Source organism: Pinus tabuliformis, chromosome 1_2 (assembly GCF_031772625.1).
Source record: "Pinus tabuliformis cultivar Carrire ecotype Pingquan chromosome 1_2, CPIR1, whole genome shotgun sequence".
Classification (NCBI taxonomy): Eukaryota; Viridiplantae; Streptophyta; class Pinopsida; order Pinales; family Pinaceae; genus Pinus; species Pinus tabuliformis.
In genome coordinates, this window is record NC_142298.1 from 243,487,108 (window position 1) to 243,512,716 (window position 25,609).

At 38.0% G+C, this 25,609-nt stretch overlaps 1 protein-coding gene across 1 annotated transcript in view; it reads left to right on the top strand.

The window, feature by feature from the left end:
- Positions 1–25,609, top strand: part of EBS1 (EMS-MUTAGENIZED BRI1 SUPPRESSOR 1) — a 446,396-nt gene that overhangs the window by 268,451 nt on the left and 152,336 nt on the right. The window contains exons 25-29 of the mRNA XM_089394973.1: positions 12,270–12,326; positions 12,452–12,582; positions 12,742–12,830; positions 12,958–13,319; positions 13,625–13,720. Coding sequence (XP_089251099.1) covers positions 12,270–12,326; positions 12,452–12,582; positions 12,742–12,830; positions 12,958–13,319; positions 13,625–13,720 — 735 coding nt within the window. The remainder of the gene's footprint in view (positions 1–12,269; positions 12,327–12,451; positions 12,583–12,741; positions 12,831–12,957; positions 13,320–13,624; positions 13,721–25,609) is intronic.

Genomic DNA, 25,609 nt, shown 5'->3' on the forward strand with positions numbered 1-25,609 from the left:
AAGTGCGGTCCTTACCATCAACTCCTAATCCAGTGTGGCCCCTATGGAAGTAGGTGGTCATGGATCTCCTTCAACCGACCGAGGAAGACATCTATCTGCTCTCCCTTCTGCATCTGGTATGACCTTAGCTGATTCTCCTAGAGCATCTTCCTCTGCACATAAGTATGCTGGTAGAATGTCTTCAAAGTGTCTCACATCTCCTATGCCGTTTTCTTCTCGGCAATACGTGGGACGACATGATCCTTGACCCTATCAAGGATGATACACTTTGCCTTAGCCATTGCCTCCTCGTACCTTTCATTAGCTACCGGGTCAACTGGGATAGCTATCACTCTCAAGGCGAAGCTCTTGATACGATGTCTGTCTAGAATGGACAAGATCCTGGCCTTCTAGACCACGAAGTTGGACGCCCTGTCTAGCCTGTCCTGATCTCTCAACCTATTTACGACCATTTCGCTGCTCTTCTGTCGACTCCTCTGAGTCTCTCTACTTCCTGCCTGGAAGTTCTTTGTTCGACTCCTGATGAGTCTCTCTACTCCCTGTCTGGAAGTTCTTGGTTCAACTCATCCGAGTCTCTTTACTTCCCCTCTAGAAGTTCTCTTCTGGATTTCCTCTGAGTCTCGATTTCCCTCCTAGAAATCCTTCTTCCAACTGTCAAGTTGCCCCTCTCCAATCGTCTGTGCAGCTGCAACACTGATCCGGATTCCTCGGCTAGAAATCCACCTCGGCAGCAACTTCCTCTACCTTGGTCTTGCCCTGTTAGTTATTGTTCTAACCACAATACCCGACCAACTTTGCTCTCGCAAACTGCCCACAACTTCCTTCGCCCAAGCAACTGAAGGATTGAGCCTCTTGGCTTTGCGCAATCCCGACACTGACAAATCAACTCCCTCAGCCAACTGCGTCAGCCATCTTAGCCTTTGCGTGGCTCTGCGTGAGCCTCTCTTTGCCCTCCTCAGCCTCTGCGCTGACCTCACTTTGGCCCAGACTGATGACGCAGTCCATTTGTGTCAACCCTTCCTTTGTCGCTTCTGCAAGGATCAACTACTATCATTCGAGACAACTGATTCTGCTGCAAATGCTTTGCTTAGCTGATGCCTTCAATTCTCCTGTGATCTACAACCATGCTCTGATACCATGTTGAATTTTCTAAGTCTATCTGTTAGAAAATTAATCTGTATTCTGCTGGTTTATTTCTTCTACTTGTTTAAATTTGAACAAGTTATTTAATACATTTAAATGCCAAAATAAACACAATACAGTCATAACATCTACAAATCGTCAACTGAAAGAAAAAAATCACACAAGTGACACGGTTATTTTTGGACAAATGTCCACGGAAAAACCCAATGCGGGAAAACTGGTGCAACTATTCAGAGGGTTATATTATTATGTAGTCTATCTGAGTACAACTGGGAGCCTAACCGGCTCACGCGACAGAGAAAAATACACGGCAACAATACCTCTATATTTGGAAACAGGTATTCAGAAACTTGTCCCACAAAACCCTCTCTGGAGTGAAGCTCAACGATGGTCCTTCTAGCCTCTGCGTCAGCCTCTTGCTGACCTTTGTCAACCCCAGGGCCCTCTGCCTCAGCCCTCTGAGGCACTGCGCAGCCTTTGAGACCCTTTGCGTCACTCCAACAGCCTTTGCGTGGATGACGCAGTCCCTCTGGCCTCTACTTTCGCTAGACTGGTTGCTGCTCTAGCTCTCTCTGCTTTTGCGCTGGTCTCTTGGTATTGTCTCTGCCTCTCTGCCTCATACTCATTGCCCTTCGTTGTTGATCACTGATTCAACTTTGCTTAGCAACCCCGCTCTAGCAAAATGAATGACTGATCACTTTGGTGTGTTCTCCAACTGACCCTCAAGCCTCCTCTTATACTTTTCCTCGTTGGCCCTTCAACGACCGAGATTAAATCTCTAATCAACGACTAAGATTAGATTTGGCTTGATCCACGACTTTTAGAACCTTTTAACCCAGTTTTATATTCATACCCATTAATATTTTATTTTTCCTAAGTTTAGACTTAGGAACTCCATTAAAAATAGTAATTATTTTAATATCTCCCAAACCGGGTACAATCTATTCAAACCATTTATGGGTCTTGGAGATCCCATGTGCTTTAGCCTCTCCACCAATTTTCATGGCTAGAGCTCATCCGATGCTACCCCAAATCAACAATTACTAGAGGAATATTCGTCTTGGGAATCAAAACATATTTTGCATCACCAACCAAGCCTACCTTTGCTTTGAGGACAAAGCATCTTAAGGGGAAGGCAATGTTATGAACTTAAATTCATAAAAATTAGTTAAATTATTAAAATATTATTAAAATAACTAAATGATTAATTATAATCAATTAATTAACAAGTAATTAGTTAAATGAAGAGACATTAGTCCCAAGGGATATGTCTCTTTGATTAGTCATGGTGATTCAACTCCTATTAAAGGGGCATCGCCTCTGCCTTGTAATCATCATTCAAATTTTATCAATATATATATATATATATATATATTACATTCAGAAGTCATCTGGTGTACTTTTACAGTTAAATAGCAAATTTTTATTTTTATTTTTAACAAGTAGATAATATTATATTGATTCTTCATTAAGTGGTTTACAAGCTCGTGGATTTAGCAACCCATGGTAATTGCCCATGGTCTTTTCAAGGTAAAAGAAAAACAAAACGAATACAAAAACGCTTTATGTCAATGATAGGTTTTACTTTTTACGTAGAGGAAATTAACTGAGTCAAAGGCACATAGGTGGACATATATTTTATATTATATCCCAAAGAGGTGAATAGCCACGTTTCACTAGGGTTTTAACTTTTCGAAAAGAAAAAGAAATAAAAGATATGTAAAGAGAAGTTTTATATTATAAAGGGGTATTTTAAAGAAAATTTCAAGTCATAAAATTATTGAAAATATATATAAGTACAAAGCGGGTATTATTATAGAAGGTTACTTAAAAGATCCATATATTCAAGTATATAAAGGGTTAAATCTAGAACTTTAAAGAGACATGAGGATAACAAGTTATACAAAAGAAGAGTACTTTTTAAAAGCATTATAATAAATATAAGGTGCAGTTTATTTAAGTAGTGGATCTATATTAACTTATTTTAAAGTGGGAAAAAATATATAATTGAGGAAAATAAAAGTTAAAGGAATTTATAAAGGTGTTCAAGTTTATGAAATAAAATGGCACTTATTTTAAAAAAGAAGTCCATTTTTGAAGAAAAAAGCGAATGGAGCATAATTCTAAAATGATGAAGGAAGGGCGATTTTCCTGTAAAGGTGTTTTAATCACACATCACAAGTTAACTACATAAAGAGGGACTATCCAAGGGAAAAAAGTTAATATCTTTATTAGTACAAGCAACGACAAAAAGTACATAAATATTAATATGGCGAATCGATTGTTAATTTCAGATGCCAATGCAGGCAATACAACATATCTTTTTGGAAAAAAATATGAAATTAATGATTTACAAATAACAGTAGATCATTATAAGTACATATCCCAATTTTGTGCTGTAAAATTGTATGACATGGAGGTTGACATAATTCTTGGTCAACCTTGGTTTAGAGAATTGAGTGTGTTCATGTTAAACATAAAGAAAAAAATGTTGATGTTTACTTATAAGAGAAGGATAATCACATTTCAAGACATGACAATGAAGTCAAAATTAGTAATGTCCTCGTCAGAAGACTTTAAAGATGTTACAAAATTAATACCTCAAAGGAATCAAAACTCAATATCAGAGAAACAAAAATAGCTTGAGGAGGCCATTTTCAATAAAAATGACGAAAATTCTCGTTTAAAATATCATATCCAGAAACTATTTCCACAAGTCAAAAAGTGTAAAATTGAGAAGCAAAAGTTAGAACAAGAAAAATAAAGTTTTAATGAGAAGCTCAACAAAAGTTTATCATAGAAGGAAGAGGAAAAGTTACACTTAAAGAACCTTAATAAAAAATTATTAGAACAAATTAAAAAATTAAAAGATCAAGAGAAGGATAATAGTGACAAGATCAATGATTCAGAAAAAGAACTTTTACGTCTAAAAAACCGTAACCAAAATCTTCTTAACCAGATTAAAAAACTTAACACTGATAAGAAATCATTGAAGAATAGATACAAAGAGCTTATTGCAAAGGAAGCATCAAAATCTCTAGATGCAACAACGCAAGCTGAAGAAACAAACATCGATCCCACTAATCTCACAGTTTGGGCAAATCCAAATCCTATTGATGTAAAGGCGTACTCAGAGGTTGTAGTTCAAACAACAGACACCCCAAATGAGGATTCGATAGTCAAGTCAACAACAACAATGCCTAAAGGAAATCAGGAAACTGCCATAAAAATGTTTAAGGAAGTTCAAACAAGAAAATTTCTTATCTACATGATTACATCCTAATCACAAGAGTAGACACTTTAATCAATCTACAAATCTATATCACGCAAAACATAAACAAACTTATGTTCTGAAGAATATTGAAGTGAGCTCAATCCAGTCATACGATAACTATTCACCACACATCTCCAAGGATCAGAAGATTCCCTAGAAGATTAATCTAGGATGGTCCCATGTGTTTTCAGTACGACAATTCTATCTCTTGCTCAAAACATCATATCATCTTGTATCAATAAAGATAAAAGCTCAGAAACAAGAAGATATTCCAAACAACAGAAGAGATTAGATCCTTCATTAGTGAGCTTTGAGGACAAAGCTTTTTGAACTAGAAGGCAACGTTATGAACATAAATTATGTAAAATTAGATAGAAATAGATGATAATAATAATAATAGTAATAATATAAATATAATAATAAATAATAAGTAAATTAACTAATGGTTAGTTAGTTAATAATGAAAAGGCATGTCTTAGAGACATGCTTGTTTGTGAAAGGGTACTTACCTCGATATATATATAGGACCCTCATTCTCATTTATACTCATCCTACATCAATTCTTTATATTATATACAATTTACACTTATTGTCCTACAATGGATGTATTTGTCTACGAAGTATTTTAATATTTCCGCTGCGTATATGACTAGTGGTCATTACATTCAACCACTCATAAACCTCTCCTAGGATGGGTTGCTTTGTGTCTACAAATTGCAACAAAGCAATGATAGGATGCATGATCTGAATAGTAAGATCTACCCTCTACCGCCAACCATCATCTAACACTCTATGCTTTACCCTTTTGAAGTTGTCTAATCTATATTTCTCCAAAAAGATCAACATTTTGAAATATCGATGGCCCCAACAATAATCATGACCTCCGTCAACCTCTTAAGCATAATGAATGAGGAGGCAAATGGATATCTGCAATCTTCGACAATTAAAGGCGTGTCTACTCTTTGTAGATTGTGTGGGCATTGGTATAATTTTATACAAGATTGTGGATATGGCGTGCATCTTCAATAAAATTTCCAATCCATGCTACATCAGAAGCAATAGATTTAAGTACTAAATTCAAAGATTGGACAATACAAGGTGTCAAAAATGTTTGTGGATGTTTAGTTTCCATCATCATGCCAACAACCTTGCAAATAGGTGCATTATCTGTAATGATTTGTACACAAGAATAAACACCTACATCTTCAATAACTTTAATGAAAAATTACCCATAAATTGTGCATCCTTGTATTTCCCAAGAACATCCACTGCTTTCAAGGAGATTGGGCTTTTCAAGTAAGACACTATGAAGTTGATGGCATGCCGCATCTTTCCGTTTATCATAAACAATACTAACCTTGGATGATGCCTATGGTGATTTAATAGGTTGTAACATTTTATCCACTCTTGCTTTGCCTTAACTAACAATGTGGTTCTAAGATTTTTTGAACTAGGAGGCACATACCTTGCTTGAGCTAGAGATCAACACATCTCAATAAATAAAGGTGACCATACGACATTAAATGAGATGAAGTTGAGATAGAAAAAATACCTCACTACCTTTGTTGAAATATCTTGTTGATTGGATCAAGTGCCCTCTTTTTCGTTTCTTGAATTGTAGTCCCACTGAAACTCTGAAATGGATAATTGGTTTTACTCAATAATGGAAGAGGATCCTCTTTCTTGGTTTTCTTAGACGATGCAACCACCATTGTGATTCCAACATTGGCCTCTTTTTCTAGTTTTTTTCTTTTGCATGCATTCACGCATGGACATGCTCCAAGTCCACACGATGTGCCCAACAAATGCTTTTTCACTCGGAAGCATGAGCCCTTGAATTAATTGTTGCAAACACTGCTGGTTCAAAGAACATTGTCGCCTCCTTTAACTTGCCCCCTAGCCCTTGATGTCTTGTAACATACTTTCACTATGGGTATTTTTGTTCTTGAGCCTGTTGTCTTGCTAAAATAGTGTTTTTTCAATATCTAGAGTTTTTGTTGCAACCCCACTTCCAACAGATGGAACACTTGCAAACCCTAATGAAATTGGGGGGGGGGGGCATTCGTGCACTTCCATTGCCCTTTTCTAGTTGCCCTTGATTGAGCCATGACTGTTGTTATATGAAGAAAAAATACATTGTTGAAGGAAAAGCAAATTGTTATAGCAAAAATAGGCTACTTTACCAAAAAAAAAATGCGAGGCAAATCTAAAAATGATTACTCTCCCTTGCACTCCAATCTTCTCACAACTCCAAAACATCCACTGAATGAGTGAAAAGCTGGGGTAAAACCAGTGTGGAAAAAGTCTGCAAAAAATCGCGATTTAATCCTAAAAAGGCGATTTTTTGAACTAAATGATTTAATCCCCCGAATTTTTGGCGACTTTTTCACAAAGGAAAAAATCACAATTTTTTCCTTATAATCCCGATTTAATTGGGAGTCGACCCAAAAACTCTGCCTCCTTTCCCAGGCCGCGGATAAAGAGGCCGCAAAGGTGAAAAAGCGGTAAATTTAAGCTTCCATTCATGCATTTTCAAGTTATTCATTGTATTGTTTGTCATACTTATTGCGAGCATTGCAGTCTCATTTGTAATCTGTTAGTTTTGAGGTTAAGATATGTTTTTGTTTTCCAAGGAAAAACAAATCTTTATACTTCATATTTTTAGTTAGAAAGCAAAGTATACATTGGTTAAGCCTCCAGGCTTTCAGTGATCCAGACTCTAACAACAACTGCCCCTTCAAAAGATTACAAAAGTACCAAAAGGATAGGCATACAACAGTCTTCCGTAGAAAGAACCCCACACCATCAAAAACATTGTTACAGTTGTTGAATGCTTCCAGAAGAAACAACAAAGAGGAGGTCATGAAGATCAAATGGCAACAACCTGTCCAAAAAAAACAAAACCAGTGCCTCAAAAGAGAACCCATTTTTCAGGCAGGAACAAAGTACCTGTGAAATCTTGTGATAGCAAAGATCCTTCCTGCAATGAGAGCACGTTTTGAAAGGGAATCTTCTTTAGTGGTGAACTCCCTGTAAATGTGGGGAAAGGTTATGTATTAGAAGCAGATTTTACCTCCAAGAGTTTTTGAATAATAGATGCCAAGGCTAGGTTAGTAATATGACATCTACTGTTTTCTTAGAAAATGAGCAGCTTGGAATCACCAGGTGTTAATTTTCACATCTACTGTTATACTCACTGTTAATTTTCATCGGACCTACCACCTGACACCTTATTACCCAAGCAGATTACAATCTACTGAATAAATGCATGACTTATTTCTTAATACCATTAGCGGAAACAAAAATTAAAAGGGGAAGAGGATCTCAGTGACTGATTACTTGATGACTTTTAGATGACTCATGGTATACATTTATTATATTTTTTGTTGATATTTTGACTCTTGAGAGTTGAGACTCAGACAGGACTCAAAATTCAGGAGTTGATTCACTATTTTGATATGTGATGTTGCACTAGACTTCATATATATATATATATTGTATATTAGCTTTCTTTACATGTTTATGTGGACATTCATTTATTTGATGTTGTGGATACTCTAGATGTTGAAAAAAAAAATGAATAATTTCGTGTTTATTTTTAATTTTGCCGACTTTTTCTAAAAACTCCCGACTTTGACAAGTTTTTCAACTTTTGGACCCTTGTCGAATTAATCCCGACTTCGACTTTTTCCACATTGTGTAAAACCAAGTTTTAAACCATGCGAGAGTCATGTTTCTGCGGACACATGTCCATAAATCATGACACAATCAAGGCATGTGTCAGGCACCAGTTTGACTCATGTCCTACACATAGGTCACGAGTCAATTTCATGTTTGACACGTGTTAGGGCTGTGTCACATCCAACACGAAGGATTTGAGGCATTGCGGGTGGGGTAGGGATATGTCAGGTAACTTAGGCCAAATATTGGTTATCACACTTGTTTATATGATATGATATAAGGCTATGTTGCACGAAACCTCAAAGAAATTGCCATTTCGGGCTGTACTCGTACCTGAAATTGCCATTTCGGGCTGTACTCGTACCTGAAACTCTGAAACTCAGCGAAAACTCGACCATCATGTAATCATCTATTAGAGTTAATATAGACTTGTTTTTTCCTTTTAAATTGTCATCTATGGGTCTTATTCCCTTTTTTCTTGGAAGATAATGTGTTATTCACTTGTATATATATATATATATATATATATATATATATATGTATATGTGTGTGTGTGTGTGTGTGTATGTATATATATACATATACACATATGACGTTTCGACTGACATTTCCATTTTTGGGAGGTGACGTTTGTAAACGTACTTGTTTCGGAAACTCTAAAATGTTTTGGAGTTTTGCGCAACTTAGATATAAGGAATAAACCTGCTACGCATGATAAAACCTGATTAGAATTCTCCCCATGAGGTGGATTCAATCATGCATCTACACCAATTGATATTACCGAAGAATTCTCCTATAATATTAGAGGTCCTTGCCTCCTCTTATTATAATGTGTGTTATTTGTTCAAGCCATCAACTTTTCTCTTATTCTCTAATTATCCTTTCCCTTCTACCCACCTTTATCTTTGCTTTTATTGCATGCAAATATCAACAGCTTGGATGAATTCCTCAAGAGCTTTAACATTTTCCACACATCCTACCAATGTTGTGACTTATATCCACCCTTTTAGTTTTCACTAGTGTGGAAGGATGTGCATGTAGGAAAAATATAATATTGAATACTGCTATCACTATATGCAATTGCCTTATATTCAAGAGAGACAATATTCACAATAAGTGGGATTCTTGTGAAATGAGGAAGAACTTGAATATATAGACAGTGGCTGATTTAAGATGCAATAAATGCAATGTTCCACCAAGATTCTGGGACAGGGGCACGCAGGTGTGGGGAGATGCACAGGGGTGATGTGTGGGAGTACCATCAAATTATAGGGAAATTTAGGGGGGATGAGGGGATGCTAATTTTCTTTTGTATATATATATATATATATATATATATATATATATATATATATATTCAATAATCAAAGCATAAATAAATTGATCCATACATAATTGAATTAAATAATGAAATGCAATGATCCATACTCATAATTCATATTGATACATACATCATTCATTTATACACCATGAGATTCAATAATGAATTCCATTGATCCATATTCATCATTCTAGAATCTACATTGATTTAAAAATTAAATTCATCATTCCTCATCCATCATTCTAAATTCTAAATTGATTTCAAATTTAAATTCATCATTCTAGAATCTAATTAGCACTAAACAAAATAGACTATATATTATTGAAGTCTAAAGATTAGAATAGTGAATTGATATAACTCAAACTCAAAAGCAGTAAATAGCGACGAGTCAAAGAATTAGTCTAAGGTCATTGATAACTTGAGTTAAGACTCAAAGTTAAAAATGAAAATAAAAAATGGACGATGAGCATTGCAGAAGCATTGCGGGGAAGGCAACAATTAACAGGTAAGTCAAATTGCGTCGCAGGGTAAGGCAAGTAGAGGTAAGGTTGGTAAATCGAATAGTTGAGTTAAGGATTGAAAATTAGTTTATGTTTTGATATTTGTTATGTATTTTTTTTTTGAAGTTTGTGTTTTTAAATTTTTTAAATTTCAAAGGTTATCAGACAATTTTGAGGGGGACGTGTGCCCTCTCAAACGGGCTGCTTCTGGGCTTGTTACTCTTGAGTAAATGCTAGTTCTAGACCCTCACACATGATAGAATTCAATGGAAACATTGCAATCCCCCCAATCTTGAAATCTTGGAAACTGTTAAGTCTGATGGATTTTGAGTGGGATCTAAAATTCTACTTCCCCCATATGAAATCCTATGGGGTTAGAACCACTCTAAAAGATCCTGAGTCAATTAATGATAATGTTAAAAATTTATGTAAAAGGATGAAAATGAAAGATAAAGGAGAATGTCACTTTTACATTAAGTATTTAACATTACCATTAATTACATTGCATTAGTAGCGCTGTGGGATTGAATATTATGCTTCTCCACTCATAAATTATTGCTTTCAAGCAAAATTAATGGGGGACACCCACAAGCACCCTTTTTGAGGAAACACGTTCCCCACACCGGGGATATGTTCACCCTTGTGTCTCCCCAAAAGGGGGGTTGTGGGGAAACATTTCCCTAGGTGTCTCCCACACCTAGGTGCTTGGGAAATGTGAGGTGTGTGACCCTAGGGTACATGTTCCCATGGAACACTGAATAAATGAGGATATTGGGAACATTATTTTAATGTCTTCACCAACAACTCTACACAAATGGTGATGGTATAAGACATTGTTGCCATCATTTATATGGGAGACTTTAGTGGCCATTCAAGCAGGGTACATAATAATCTTTTTTCCACCAAGACTCTGGGATAGGTTGATGCGGGGTGTGGGGAGATGGACAAGGGGAGAAGCGTGGGAGTACTCTCAAATTTTAGTGAAACTTAGGGGGACACGGAGATGTTGGGGTGTGTATATATTGATCCATACATAATTGAATTAAATAATGAAATACACCTATCCATATTCATCATTACACTTATTATTCATCCATACACCACGGGATTCAATAATGAAATATATTGATCCATATTCATCATTCATCATTCTAGAATTTATATTGATTCAAAATTTAAATTCACCATTCATCATTCTAAGCAAAATAGACTATAGTAAATATTGAAGTCCAAAGATTGAAATGATAAATTGGTATAACTCAAATTCAAAAGGGGTGCTTCTTGGCATCCCCCTTTTGAGGGTGTGCACTCAGGAGCACCCCTTTTGGGGAAATGCATTCCCCACACTGGGGAAACATTCCCCCCTGCGTCTCCCCAAAAGGGGGACGTTGGGAAACATTTCCCTAGGCGCCCCCCTGTCCCAGGTCCATGGGAAGTGTGGGGTGCGTGCACCCCGCCCTGGGGGACACATTCACATGGAACACTGTCACTATGTACACTTATATTTCTTTTGCAGTTTCCATGAGGAAGCCTTAGCTCCTCTATTGTTCGCTCATCTTTGTAGTTTCAATTGTCCCGTTAAATGGACACTAGTGGAGTTTAATAGTAAAGTAAAATGAAATTGAAGATATTTTTGTAAGAAGGCTGTTGATCTCAGGCTTTGTAGAATATTTTGAAGGTTGTCATTGTTAAACATATATGTGGAAAGAGAGAGAAAAGGATGGAAGTTCTATGTCTGACACTGGCTGACAGAGGTTTAAAATCTGATGCTATATGAACATGCATAAGAAGGGATAAGATAAGATATTTTTAGCAATATCCAGCAAATGACCACAAATTGCTCAATGGGACTGGAAAGTACAACAGTATCAATACACTATGGGAGCACAAATGCTGTACCTATTAAAACCAAAACCAGATCTAATGCAAAATATAAATCTAAGCCTCAACGTATTTTCTGTGATTCTAGTCACAATACGTCATTATGTTAATTGGCTCCATTTTCTTTGTACTTGTAGAAACATGCTTCTTTTGTTGGTTATGATAATTTGTTGAGTGCTTGCTTTGGGGGATACTTTTGGGAGTGTGTAAGGATTTGGCTTCTCATTTATATTTTTTACATTAGCCCTTCTAGTTGGTTATTTTTTGGTGTGTGGTATTTTCCGTAAATTGTGAGAAAAAAGTGTAGAAAGTTAAATTACATTATTTTTTTTCCAAAGTTAAGTTCTGGGTACGCTAGGCAAATATGGTTGGGTCTGCAAAAACTAGATAATTTGACAAATGTAGTTGTACCTTGTAGTAATGTAGGGATGTGTTCTGTAAATTTGATCTGCCTTTATCATTCTCACAGAGCTCTCTTGCTGACCTTCCACTGAAGAACTTCTACAGATATGTTATTCCATCAAAGGTAATGTAAAGATACTTTGTTGTTTTCATGTGTTAAGTTTATGTCTAGCTAGGTAATTTGCTATTTGGACTTGCTTTTTACTTAATTTACTGTTTGGGAATGTTATATTATGTTTTTTTATGCAGGAAAATTTATATTCTGATGGTTCATCAATGAATGGTCCTACTGCTTGGTTTTCAAACATGCCCTTAGCTAAAACTTTAACGATGAATTTGGATGTTCCTGAGCCATGGCTTGTTGAACCCGTCATTGCAATGTATGTAATGACTTTGATTATACTTTCCAGTTGCCTTTTTTCTTTCCAGCAATTATTTTGTCATTAGTTGAATTTGTGGTATCGACATGTTCCTCATTGCTTTTTGGTACAATTCAAGAAAATTATGAATTCTGTAGTTCACACATTCTTCTTATGCAGTCATGATTTAGACAATATTGTTCTTGAGAATCTCGGAGATGCAAGGACATTAGTGGCTGTTTTTGAGCTGGAGGCACTTGTTTTAACTGGTATGTTGTTAAATTCATTTTGTTGATTGTTTGTTAGTAGGATTTCTAGTTACTGGGTGTTGGATTGATAAAAGCCATCATGAAATTAGTCTCCCAGGACCCAACTAACCTTTTTTTCCTTGATCAGGGCATTGCTCAGAAAAAAACCATGAGCCACCTCGAGGTCTTCAATTGCTTCTGGGGACGAAACAGAGGCCACACATGGTTGATACTGTTGTGATGGCTAATTTGGGCTATTGGCAGCTAAAAGCTTCTCCTGGAGTGTGGACTCTACAACTTGCTCCAGGAAGATCTGCTGACCTTTACACCTTAGAAGGGACACATGAAGGAACTGAGGAGGGCCCCAAGACAAAAAGGATAGTAATTGACAATTTAGGCGTACATTTAATTCACCTCAACGTAGTGAAAAGGAAAGGCAAAGAGAAGGAACAAATACTTATTAATGCAGATGAGATTGATGATGATGGTCCCTCACAGGAAGGAAAGGGGGTAGTTTCTTTACTGGTTCCTCTGCTTCTTGTTCTTATTTTTTTAGTATTAAGAAGAATTTTTAAGGTCTTTTTTAATTATCTCTACTGTTGACCACAATGAAGGATGGAAAAATTATCAATGATGATACCAAAGTCAAGTGTGCTTGTCTATTCTGGGCATTATAATTATATTTTATTATCTTTACTACTATCTTGCATAATAGACTTGGCAAAGTTATTGTTTGACAGGCAGATGTCAAACTGGACTTGCTTTCCTCAGTGTGGCTAATGAAAGCTTCATCTGATTGTATTGGTTTTTTCCAGGGTAAGCAGAAGGGATGGAATAAAGGATTTCTAAAATGGGCTTCTGGTTTGATTGGTGGAGAAGAGAAGCAGATAGATACAAATAGGCATTCACCTGTAAGTTCTTTGTATTTAGATTTATGACCTTAAAAGTTGCATCATTCCGTCCGTAACTTGTCAACTGTGTTATCATGATCGATGCTATAGGTACATCTTCCCATAGTGTTTATTTAGTACATAACATCAGGAAAGTGGATTGCATACTTGAGGAGGCTCTTCTTTGCAGGGATGATATAAAGTACACTAGCTGTGATTAATCAATGTTAGCCTCACATGGCCTTTAGCATAAGCAAATGATGAAATTTCATATTAGTCTTACTGTTTAAGCTAGTTATTAGTCATTATGTGTAATCTCTGATGTTGTTGGTGAACATATTAATTTTGTTATTTTATTAATTGACCCACAAATAAATGTGTTGAGTCTTAACATACATTCTTTTTGAATCTTTTAACGCAAGTATCCTATTTTTGAGCGAGTCTGTAGTTGATCTGTTTAATATTATTTGAAGTTATTTTTCACTTCTCATCTTGCCTATTTCGATCCATATCAATTTCTGGTATCAGTGTAAGAAGCAGCTGGGTCATACATGAGTTCTGCTGTAGCTTGGCTTCTGGGCATCCCTATCCTTAAATATGGTTTTCTTAAGAGGCCTGTGAGTACATACATATTCTTCTCAACCTAAAAGAGCACTATTTTTCTAACCGTTTTAGAAGAAAAGTGCTTGAGGTCTCTACAATCTATGATGTTGCAGTGACAAGTGGGATGTAGCACATAATGATCACAAAGTTGTTTATGTTGATTGAGTGATATCTGTGGCTGAGCAAATTAGGTGGCACTCTTTATAAAGAATTGGAACTCTGTGCTAACTACAAGTGAGGAGCCATGCCCAAATCACAACATCAACACTTCTTGATGTTCAAAGACGGTATTCTCTATTCTTCTTAGCACCTCCCATCGAGCGTGAGAGATTTCACTAGAAGCAGATGCATCCGTTTTTTATTATTTCTGAGCTAAGAAAATGATTGCCCACGGAGTAAGATAAGATAAGATTACATTAATAATAACAATGGCCAAAATGGTAGGTCAATGGGACTCAAATCAGTGTTGCGATAATTGCGATCGGGATTAAATCGACAAGGGTCCAAAATAGGAAAAATCGTAAAAGTCTGGAAAAAATCGGCAAATACAAAAAATTTCATTTTTTTTTTCAATTTTTTTAATATCTAAAGGATCCACAACACAAAATAAATGTATTGACACATAAATATGAATATAGAACTAATATATAAGATGTGTAATATCATGTCTAGTGCTACATCACACATAACAATGAATCATGTCCTGAATACTGAGTTGTTAAAATTGGCAACTAGGGCCAAACTCACATGGATCATCTTATTTATGATAGCTGATATTTTTCTTGGATTCCTTTCTCTGAGAGGTGTAGGATTGATCTAAAGATCATCCGATTCTGACATGTACAAATGAAGTTATGAATTTATTTTAATTATGGTCAAATTGTCAAGGTCGGCCAGCAAACTTATGTAGGCTCAGAAGCCCTACAGTGACGTCTATTCATCCTCAACGTTGCATGTAAATAGAAGGCGACTTAGCCTCATTTGGACACTCATATTCACACTTCTCTCTCTCTCCCCTCATTGATTGCGTATGGATTTTTGGGCCTCTCTCTCCACAGATCAGAAATTTCAGGAGACCAAATTTCTGGATAGTTTGACAATGCGTTGACCTCCGTTGACTGCATTTTTGTGAGGGTTATCTTTGTTTGGGCAGGCCACATTTCTGGGCACAGAAATTTTGGCTTAACGTTCGCTGTTGACCAGCGTTGACTGCAGCTAGGGCTGTCCACAGGTGGGCTGTTTGACCAAACTTTGACTGTGCTGAATTTGACTGTTCTATCTCGCTGTTTGGAGGCCAAAGTTGATTGAAGTTGACCGATTTGCTGATGGTCAAATATGCCCCGTTGGCCGACATTGACTTTTTTGGTTAGGGCTCTTTTGCTGCTGTTATAAATTATCAGATTTGTAAAATGTACTATCTCGCTTTGTTGAACTATTGAAGACTAAAAGAAAAATTGATCAAGGGTTTCCCCACATTGGGGTTTGTCCCTGGCTAGTGCCACATCTTGTGTCCTCTTGTCTTGGCTTGTCTTCTACTGTTTATGTTTATGTTTATGTTCTATCTGCATTTTACAATCATGTTGATGTGATTGCTAATCTGAATACTGTTACTGGGCTAATAAAAAAATTGAAGTAAAATTGCTCTAAAGCATAGAATATACCATTGTTGCCTAAAATTTAACATGGTATCAAAACTGAGGTGAAGACAAAGCCCAAGCAAGAGTGAAAGAGCAATCATGAAAGACAGTTGGAAAGGACAAAAGGTTTAATGGGTTCCTCATCCTACTTTGCGACTGAAGAAAAGCTTCATGATAAATTTGACTATCATGGATGGAAGATGTCTCTTGATTTGACCTTGGAAGAAAAAGAAGTGATAGACTATATGCAGGGTAAAATACCTGAACCTCCTTCAAATGCACTAGTTGTTGCGAAGACGAAGTACAATAGGGCTGAAGTCAAAGCAAAGAAGATTATCAAGGATTCCATTGACAAGCATCTGGTGGCTTACATCTCCGAATTGAAGACCTCCAAGGAGATCTACAACAAGTTGGTCGCCATGTTCAAGGTTAGTAATGCTAATCAAATTCTATTTCTTAAGAATAAGTTGAAGGATATTAAGAAGGGTAAGGACGAGGATATTCAATCCTATTTCTTGAGGATTACTGAGACCAAGAATGATCTACTCTCGATTGGAGAAGTCATTCTTGACAGGGAACTTACTCTCACCACCCTTGGAGGACTCCCACCTTTGTGGTATGTATTTAGAATCATCGCCCTCAACAATGATTGAATTCTAGGGTTTGAAGAATTGATGTCGAGATGCATTCAAGAAGAAACAAGAATGGTGGAGCAGGAAATGATTTCTAATAGAAGCAACCCCACAACATTCTTCGCTCATGCCAAAATGAGAAATAATGCAGGGTCTAAAGGTCATTTCCATGGAAAGCCTGGATCCAAGGGAGGAAGGAAGGGTTGGTTCTTTGTTTGCAATAAGTTTGGCCACTATGCAAGGGAGTGTCCAAATAGAAGGGACACATCACGTGATGATGATCACAATCATTCCAGGGGAAACTTCAACAACAACGATCAAAGGAATGGCCGGTCTAAAGGCAAAGGAAAAAGGAATGTGGGACATCAAGGAAATGGTCGATCCTCTAAGAAATCAAGGAAGTCCAGGTATGAAGAATCAAATGTTGTTAACAATAAGCAAAAAGAGTACTATCTTATATCAACCCTCTCCACTACCTCTCCTCTGGACACTTTGTGAAATTGGCTAATCGATAGTGGTCCGTGAAGGCACTTCACCAGATACAAGGAAGCCCACTCTAATCTGATAGAAAAGGAGACAAACTTGGAGATCATCCTTGGAGACGATGCCACCTATCCCGTGAAGGGAGTAGGGAATGTTACCCTTCAATTGAATCAAGGTAACATTATTCATTTGCAAGAAGTACTAGATGTACCTGATCTCAAGAAGAACCTAGTGTCCATTTTAGCCATGGAGGACAAAGGATTCAAGGTGGCATTCTTCGATAGAATGGTACGTGTTTGTATCAAGTTGGAGGAAGTCCATTGGGAGCCATGTCTTGCGATACATCTCTACAATCTGAACTATGGCACTGAAGGTTTGCCCATCTTCATTATAAGGCCCTACCTAATGTGAGACAGATGGTGATAAGTATGCCTGGGATTAAAGTAGAGCATGGAGGTGTATGTTTTAGATGTGCTGAAGGAAAACTTACAAGGAGACGATTCCCCTCAAGTTATAGAAAGACCACAAATATATTGCAATTGAACCACTGCGACATATCTGGTATGATGTCTGTAAACTCTTTGGAAGGATACTTATATTATCTCACCTTTACGGATGATTATTCTCGCAAGACCTGGATCTTCTTCTTGAAGAAGAAGGATGAAGTGTTTACCTAGGTCTGACACTTCAAAGCCTTGATCGAAAACTAATCCGAGAAGAAAATCAAGATATTGAGGACTGATAATGGGATCGAGTACAAATCTAATGAATTCCAAGATTATTGCAGACGCTGGCATTAAGAGGGAGACTACAACGCCATATAGTTTTGGGTAGAATGGTGTGGCTTAAAGAAAGAATCACTCTATTGTAGAAGCAGTTCGTCCCATGCTTCATGATCAAGGCCTTCCGAAGTTCCTAAGGAAGGACAAAGAAGCTGACATTGGAAATCAGGGTGCAAAAGAAGACGAAACAATGCCTGATGTTGATGAACCTATGGATCTTATTGATCCTCCTCCTCATGAGCCCTCCTCCTCCAAAAGGAGACCCTCATGGCTTAGGGAGACTCTTGAAGATGCCGAGAGACACATTGCACCAAGGGGGACATTCCATGAAAGAAAGAAGCCAAACAGATATTAAGGATATTTGACCACCATGAGCACTATTATTCAAAATGAGCCTTCATCATTCGAAGAAGCCATGAAGCATCAAGTATGGAAGGATGCTATGAATGAAGAATACGAGTCAATTATGAAGAATGATGTCTAGGATGTGGTCCTTAGACCCTAGGACAAATTGGTTGTCACCTCTAAGTGGCTCTACTAAATCAAGCATGGAGTTGATGGAAGTGTAGAAAAGTTCAAGGCTCGCTTTGTTGCTCGAAGCTTCTCTCAAAAGGAAGGTGTAGATTACTATGAGATATTTTCACCTGTTGCCCGATACACCACCATCCACTTGATCATAGCCCTTGCTGCCTCGCAAGGATGGAACCTACATCAGATGGATGTCAAGACTGCTTTCTTGCATGGTTGAATCAAAGAGGAAGTCTATGTGGAACAACCCGAGGGGTTTAAGGTCCATGACCGGGACTCTCATGTATGCAGGTTGAAGAAAGCTCTCTATGGATTGAAGCAAGCATCTTGGGCTTGGTATGAGAGGATCGATAGCTATCTGATGAAGCTGGGATTCACTAGAAGTGAAGCTGGTCCGAACCTTTAAGGTTGAAAATGATAAACCTCTCATTCTGGTACTTTATGTGGACGACCTCTTTTTGATGGGTGCAAACCCTCTCATTCACAATGTAAGAGGGAGTTGGAGGTGAAGGACCCAGGATCGATGCACTATTTCATAGGGTTGGAGGTCTAGCAAACACTAGGTGAAATTTTCCTCTCTTAAGGAAAATATGTTGTGAAGATATTGGAAAGATTTTGGGATGGTGGACGTCAAGCCTATGACTACTCCGATGCAACTTAACTTGAAGAAGTTACGTGGTAGTGTTGCTGGACCTGAATCGGGAAATGCTTCTGAGTATTGTCAACTCATAGGAACTCTTGGTGAACTTCCGTCCGAACATATGTTTTGCAGTTAACACATTGAGCCAATATATGGTTGAGCTCATCATATACATTGGATTGGTGCCAAGAATCTTCTGAGATATCTTATCACTCATGGACTGAGATACGCTGTCGGAGATGTGAGGATGCATGCTTCTTCTGATGCCGATTGGGCTGGCAGTGTGGTGGATTGCAAGAGCACTTCTGGATGCTGTTTTTCTTTGGGTTCTGCTTCGATATCCGGGATGAGATGGAAGCAGAAATCAGTTGCTTTGAGTACCACCAAGGCCGAATACATAGCTGCTAGTATGGCCCCTTGTGAAGTTGTCTGGGTGAGGAAGATCTTCAGTGAGCTGGTCGGACATGTGATGGATACCACCGTGATCCTCTACGACAAATAAAGTGGGATCCGATTATTAGAGAATCTTGTGTTTCATGATCGCTCCAAGCATATAAATATCAGGTACCACTTTATCTGGTACAACGAGGAGCAATAAGGCTCCATCACATTGGGACTAATGAGCAGGTCGTCAATATTCTGACAAAGCCCCTGGGGAAGGTCAAGTTCTTGGCCTTCCGAGAACGACTTGGAGTCGTGGAGAGACCCTCTTATGAGGGTCCTGTATGAGATGGACATTGAGCTCTGGGAGCTCCGGGGGGCTTGGGGTACTTCTTGGAGTGATGAGCAACCATAGGGTGAGTGGTTCAACCTTCCCCTAGTGGTTTGCTATGTACAGGGTGAGTGGTTCAGCCTTCCCCTGCGATACCCCTTGGTGATATGTAGACAGGATGAGTGGTTCATCTTTCTCCTGTTGAGACATCCTACCCATGCAGTCTGGGACTCATGGGAAGTACTTCTCATCTAGCCAATGAGTAGGGAAATGAGGATAGGGACCATAGTACTACTGATGGACGCATCGTGTACTACCATACTCCTTATGCTAGGATGACCGATATTGATCTAAGATCAATTGGAACTCACTTCGTGTTAGTAAGAGTGGTATGAGACACTCTCTTTTGATTGGAACTGACTTCAGGTCAGTAAGAGTGGTATGACACTCTCCTTTGATTGGGACTGACTTCGGGTTAGTAGAGAATGGTATGATACTTTATCAATCACTTCTTCTTCTTAATGGTTCAGTAGAGTAGAGTAAAGCAGAGCAGCGCAGTGCATTGATGGCAGATATAGTACAGATTGGCAGATGGAGTTCTCCCTAGTTGAGAGGGAGTGTTAAAATTGGCAACTAGGGCCAAACTCCACATGGGTCATCTTATTTATGACAACTGATATTTTTCTTGGATTCCTCTCTCCGAGAGGTGTAGGATTGATCTAAAGATCATTCGATTTTGATATGTATGAATGAAGTTATAAATTTATTTTGATTATGGTCAAATTGTCAAGGTCGGCCAACAAACTTATGTAGATTCATAAGCGCAACAATCACGTCTATTCATCCTCAACGTTGCATATAAATAGATGGTGACTTAGGCTCATTTGGACACACTTATCTTCACACTTCTCTCTCTATCTCCTCGTTGATTAGGTACGGATTTCTGGGCCTCTCTCTCTCTCCACACGTTCGAAATTTCAGGAGGCCGAACTTTCAGGAGAGCGAAATTTCAGGGGACCAAATTTCTAGATAGTTTGACCAAGCATTGACTAACATGAGTTGACCTCCTTTGACTGCGTTTTTGTTAGGGCTATCTCTGTTTATGTAGGCCGCATTTCTGGGCATAAAAATAAATGCTAAACGTTGAATGTTGAGCAACGTTGACTGCAACTAGGGCTGTCCGCAGGTGGGCTATTTGACTAGTCTTTGATTGGGCTGAATTTGATTGTTTTGAGGGTTGTTTTATCTTGCTATTTGGAGGCTTAAGTTGACTAAAGTTGACCGATTTACTGAGGGTCAAATCTTCGCTGTTGACCCGTGTGGACTTTTCTGGTTAGGGCTCTTTTGCTATTGTTATAAATTATCAGATTTGTAGATTGTACTATCTCTCTTTGCTGAACTATTGAAGACTAAAAGAAGAATTGACAAGGGTTTCCCCACATTGGGGTTTTTCCCTTGTTGGTGCCACATCTTGTTTCCTCTTGTCTTCCTTGTCTTCTACTGTTTATGTTTATGTTTTATCTGCATTTTCCTATCATGTTGATGTGATTGCTAATATGAATATTGATACTGGGCTAATAAAGAAATTGAAGTAAAATTGCTCTAAAGCATAGAACATACCATTGTTGCCTAAAATTTAACATGAGGTTCGAGTCCCGACTCAGCCTCAAAATATCAACATAAATTATAATAATGTATCCCATATCATGAGTCATAATATCATATACAATGAAATGAACCAAATAACTATTACTACTGATTTCCTTTGCCTCTCTTGCGAGAAAATGTAACAACTTTCCCTCTAGATGAAGAAGGCCCTGCAGCGGGCAGTGGACTCTGTTGTGCTCTAGAAGCTAAGGAACTAAGAGCTATAGGAGGTAGACCACGTTCTCTATTGGTGACCATGGTAGGTGGTGTCACCTCCTCGTGTTGTTCCTCCTATTCCTCTTTTGCAGCTGCTACCCCCTCCACTACCTCCTCGTCTAACCAATCAGGGGCTGACTCCATGATAGGCCTCTTGGCCTCAACCTTCCTTGCAACAGTGGTGTCAATCCCATCCAATGAGATGTCCTCCACATCAGGTGTCTTCTCAAGTTGCCTCGCTCATAATCGAAGATTGTAGTAGACGTAGACCATGTTATTAAGTCGTTGTGACTCCAACCTGTACAAGGGTCATAAATTAATAAATTATAAATAATAAATAATAAGTCGATGATTATAAAATATTATTATTTAATGAATTTAAAAAATTAATTGGAATATTCTTAACCTATTGCACTTCTTGGTGTGTATTTTTTGAAATACACCCCAGTTGCGCTCGGATCTGGAGGAGCTACATGGTTGGCTGAGCGCTTGAATGATAAGCGTTTGATGATTGGGTACTCTGCCACCATAGATTCTCCACCATGCGTCTACACCAAATAAGATAAACATAAGAATAAAATTTAGATTTGAAAGTTTAAGCAAAGTATGAAGAGACACTTGGCATTTTGGTATTCCTATCATGGATAGCCACGTCAAAGCTAAATGTGCCACTTGCCATCCCCATTTCTTTGGAGCTTTCTGCACGTTCTGCTGAAGATGGCACCATCTTCTGAACACAAGTGAAGAATCCATCCATGACCTCAAACATCAAATAAGAAAATATAGGAGTAGGAAAATGTAGGGCTCAAGTAGATCCCTATAGCATGAATGGGGTGATGGAGTGTATTGTTCCATCGTTCACCAAGCACTGCCCATTTGAGTTGTTTCTCAAGCCCTTCATCCCGCTTATCATCATAGTAGCTGCAAATGGATTCTTTGGCCCTATCCATGGCCTCATACAAGTATCCCATTGCAGGCTTGTCTCCATCAACTAATCGAATGAAGCAACAAAACTTATAACTTGTTGGCTTGAATGTAAAATTACATGAGAGGTATTTGTGATAATAATTTATATATATAAAAATCTACAAGTGATGGTTCAGTGTTACAATGAGGGTTTGCTTATATACCTAGGCAGGTGTCCCTATTTGAACGGTCATGTACTTTGGGGACACATCTCTTCACTAAACTAATCACCAATTAATCATTGTTATGATGTAGTGTTATAATCTATATTTACATTATTTTATACAATTTATGTTCATAACATTGCCTTCCCCTTCAGAAAGCTTTGTCCACAAAGTTTGTTGATGAAAGGACTTGATCACTTATCTACTATGAATGTCTTCTCTTCACTTGACTGCTATTAATTTCTTCCTTTGACCGCTAATAATTTCTTCATTTGACTGCGTCATTTTGGCATGTGTAATCGTTGATAGTACCACTTTGGGATTAAGGTTTTCCATTTTTTAATAATAATATATATATATATATATATATATATATATATATATATATATATATATATATATATATAGATATAGTTTCATTTTAAATGGGTACGACGTATGGCGGTCGACCAAGCTAGAGCATTCGATGGGCTGCAACGTTTGTTTGTAGTGAAAAAAAATGTGTTAGATGGGTTCATTGTCAGAGGTTGTCGGTATCATGGTTTTAAGAAACGGCCGTTTCGAAACCGAAATGGCCGGGTTGATCCGAGCCGGCACCTCAAACATTGAAACGGCCTTTGGAACGGTCCGGTCGGCGAGTCATGGCTGACTCGGCCAACTCGGCCGTTTCCATACTAACTCGGCCGAGTCACAAATAGTGACCTGTAACACTAGTAAAACAACAATTTAACAATTTTTTAGTGATTTTTTAAGGTGTTTGCTGATTGGTTTGGACTCCAATGTGTTGTATGAATTAGTTAAATGTTATTTAGGGTCCATTTCCCCCTCCCAAACCTATTTAACACACTGAAATGCTCTGTACTATTGATATGCTATTCAAATTTCATGGTAATGTTAAATTCTTAAAGTAAAAGTGACATTCTCCTTAATCTTCATTTTCATCCTTTTACTTAAATTTTTAACATTACCATGAAATGACTCAGGATGTTTGAGAGTGGTTTCGGCCTCATTGGATTTCATACAGAGAAAGTAGAATTTTAGATTTCATTCAAAATCCAGCAGACTTATCAATTTTTCAGGATTTCAGGATTTCAGGATTGCAATGTTTCCATTGACTTTTGTCATGTATTAGGGTATGGAACTTGTATTTAATCAAGAGCACCAATCCCTCTATGTACTTTGATGTTAGTGACATTGGTTGTCGAACTCCTCTGGGATTCGCTCCCAAACCAGGAGCTTCTTAAAATGTCGCTCCCGCTCCCGTTTTCGCTCTCGCTCCCCACTTTCGCTCCTACTCCCAAGTAATACTGAGCCAGTTGATGTTGGCAACTCTAGCAGTAGCCAATAGTACTGGTCACAAACTTTTGTTGTAGAGGCCATTTATAGCCTCCTTGGTTATGTGTTTTTGTTTTGATCTCTATATCATCATCGTGTATGTATTGGACAATGCACTGGGTGCCATTTTGATATAATGGATATATTCATGAGCCTACTTTGATCATATGTTGTCTTCTATCTATATTCTAATGCTGTGTGTTTGGAAACATGAATGAAAATCTTTAAAATTATATGTTTTTATAAAAAATAAATATTTAATGTATTTTTTACAATCACCGAGTCATTGAAATCGAGCCGGCCGAGTCGATACCGAGTCGGAGTCGGAGTCGGAGTCGACCCTCGGCCGAGTCGGAATCGGAGTCGGAGTTTTAAAACATTGGTCGGTATGTCGGGACGACATCACAGAGGGGTGGAGCTTGATTTCTTTTGCAGAAGATAACCCACGTCTTGATCCAACGATGTACGCTGTTGACCGAACGTTGCGTTTCTTTCTTACACTAGATGTGTTCAGGGAATATATGGAAGGGACGCAGCCAGTGTTTTAAAAACTAGCTGACTTGAACTGGTACCCGGTCAAACCGGCTGGTTCATTAGCCGACGAGGTCAAACTGGCAGAAAAGCCAGGTTCGACCCCTCACTTCGTCCATAAACCACAAAAACCGATGCTAACCGATCGGTTTAGGACGGACCCAGTCGATTTATGGTCAAACTGGCCGGTTAGCTGCCAAGGACCCACGCCGTGCAATTTAGGAAGCTTCTAGGGTGTTTTGGAGGGAAAATAAGGGTTGTTTCCCTCCAAAAACATCCTCTCCAAACCTTTAAAAGGAGATCACCCCTCTCATTTGCCTCACACATCTCATTTGGAGTTTTTGTGAGTTTGATTGGGAGCTTGGAGAGTGTTGAGTTTTTGCTGGAGTAGTGGAACAACAGAGAGTTTGAGCTAAGTAGTAGTCATCATGCCTCCAAAAGCCAAGGATATTGCATGGGCTAATTGTGCTATGATTGATATTAAAATGATCTGCAAATATTGCCAAAAATCTATGGAAGAAGGGGTTATTAACAGGTTCAAGCAACAGTTGGCTTGGATAGGAGGCCATGTAAAGCCATGTGGAGCACCAAATGAAGTAATAGGGCGTATTAGGGCAGAATACCTTCAGAAGTTTGAGACTCAAGTCATTGAACCAATAGAGAAGTTTGTGAGTCAAGCAGTTGCAAAATTTGGGAGTCGAGACTCAGCCAACTGAGTTTGATCATGATGACTCATGAGAAGTTTCAAGTGATAATGATGATCACTATTATCATACATGTAGACTTGTAGTAGGCCAGTGGCCCAATAGTTTGTAGGCTTTGTTTTTGCACTTGGTGTCATTTTGATATATTCACCTTTACATGGTATATATATGAGCAAACTTTGCATATTTTGTGTCGATTGGTTTGGAATCATGGTTTTAAATCTTAACAATAGTTTTTTCATTAAAAATTAATTATTTAATGTATTTTTTAAAAAACCGGTTCATTTAGACTTGACCAGTCATGGTTTGAAAGCCGGTTTATTAGTTGGT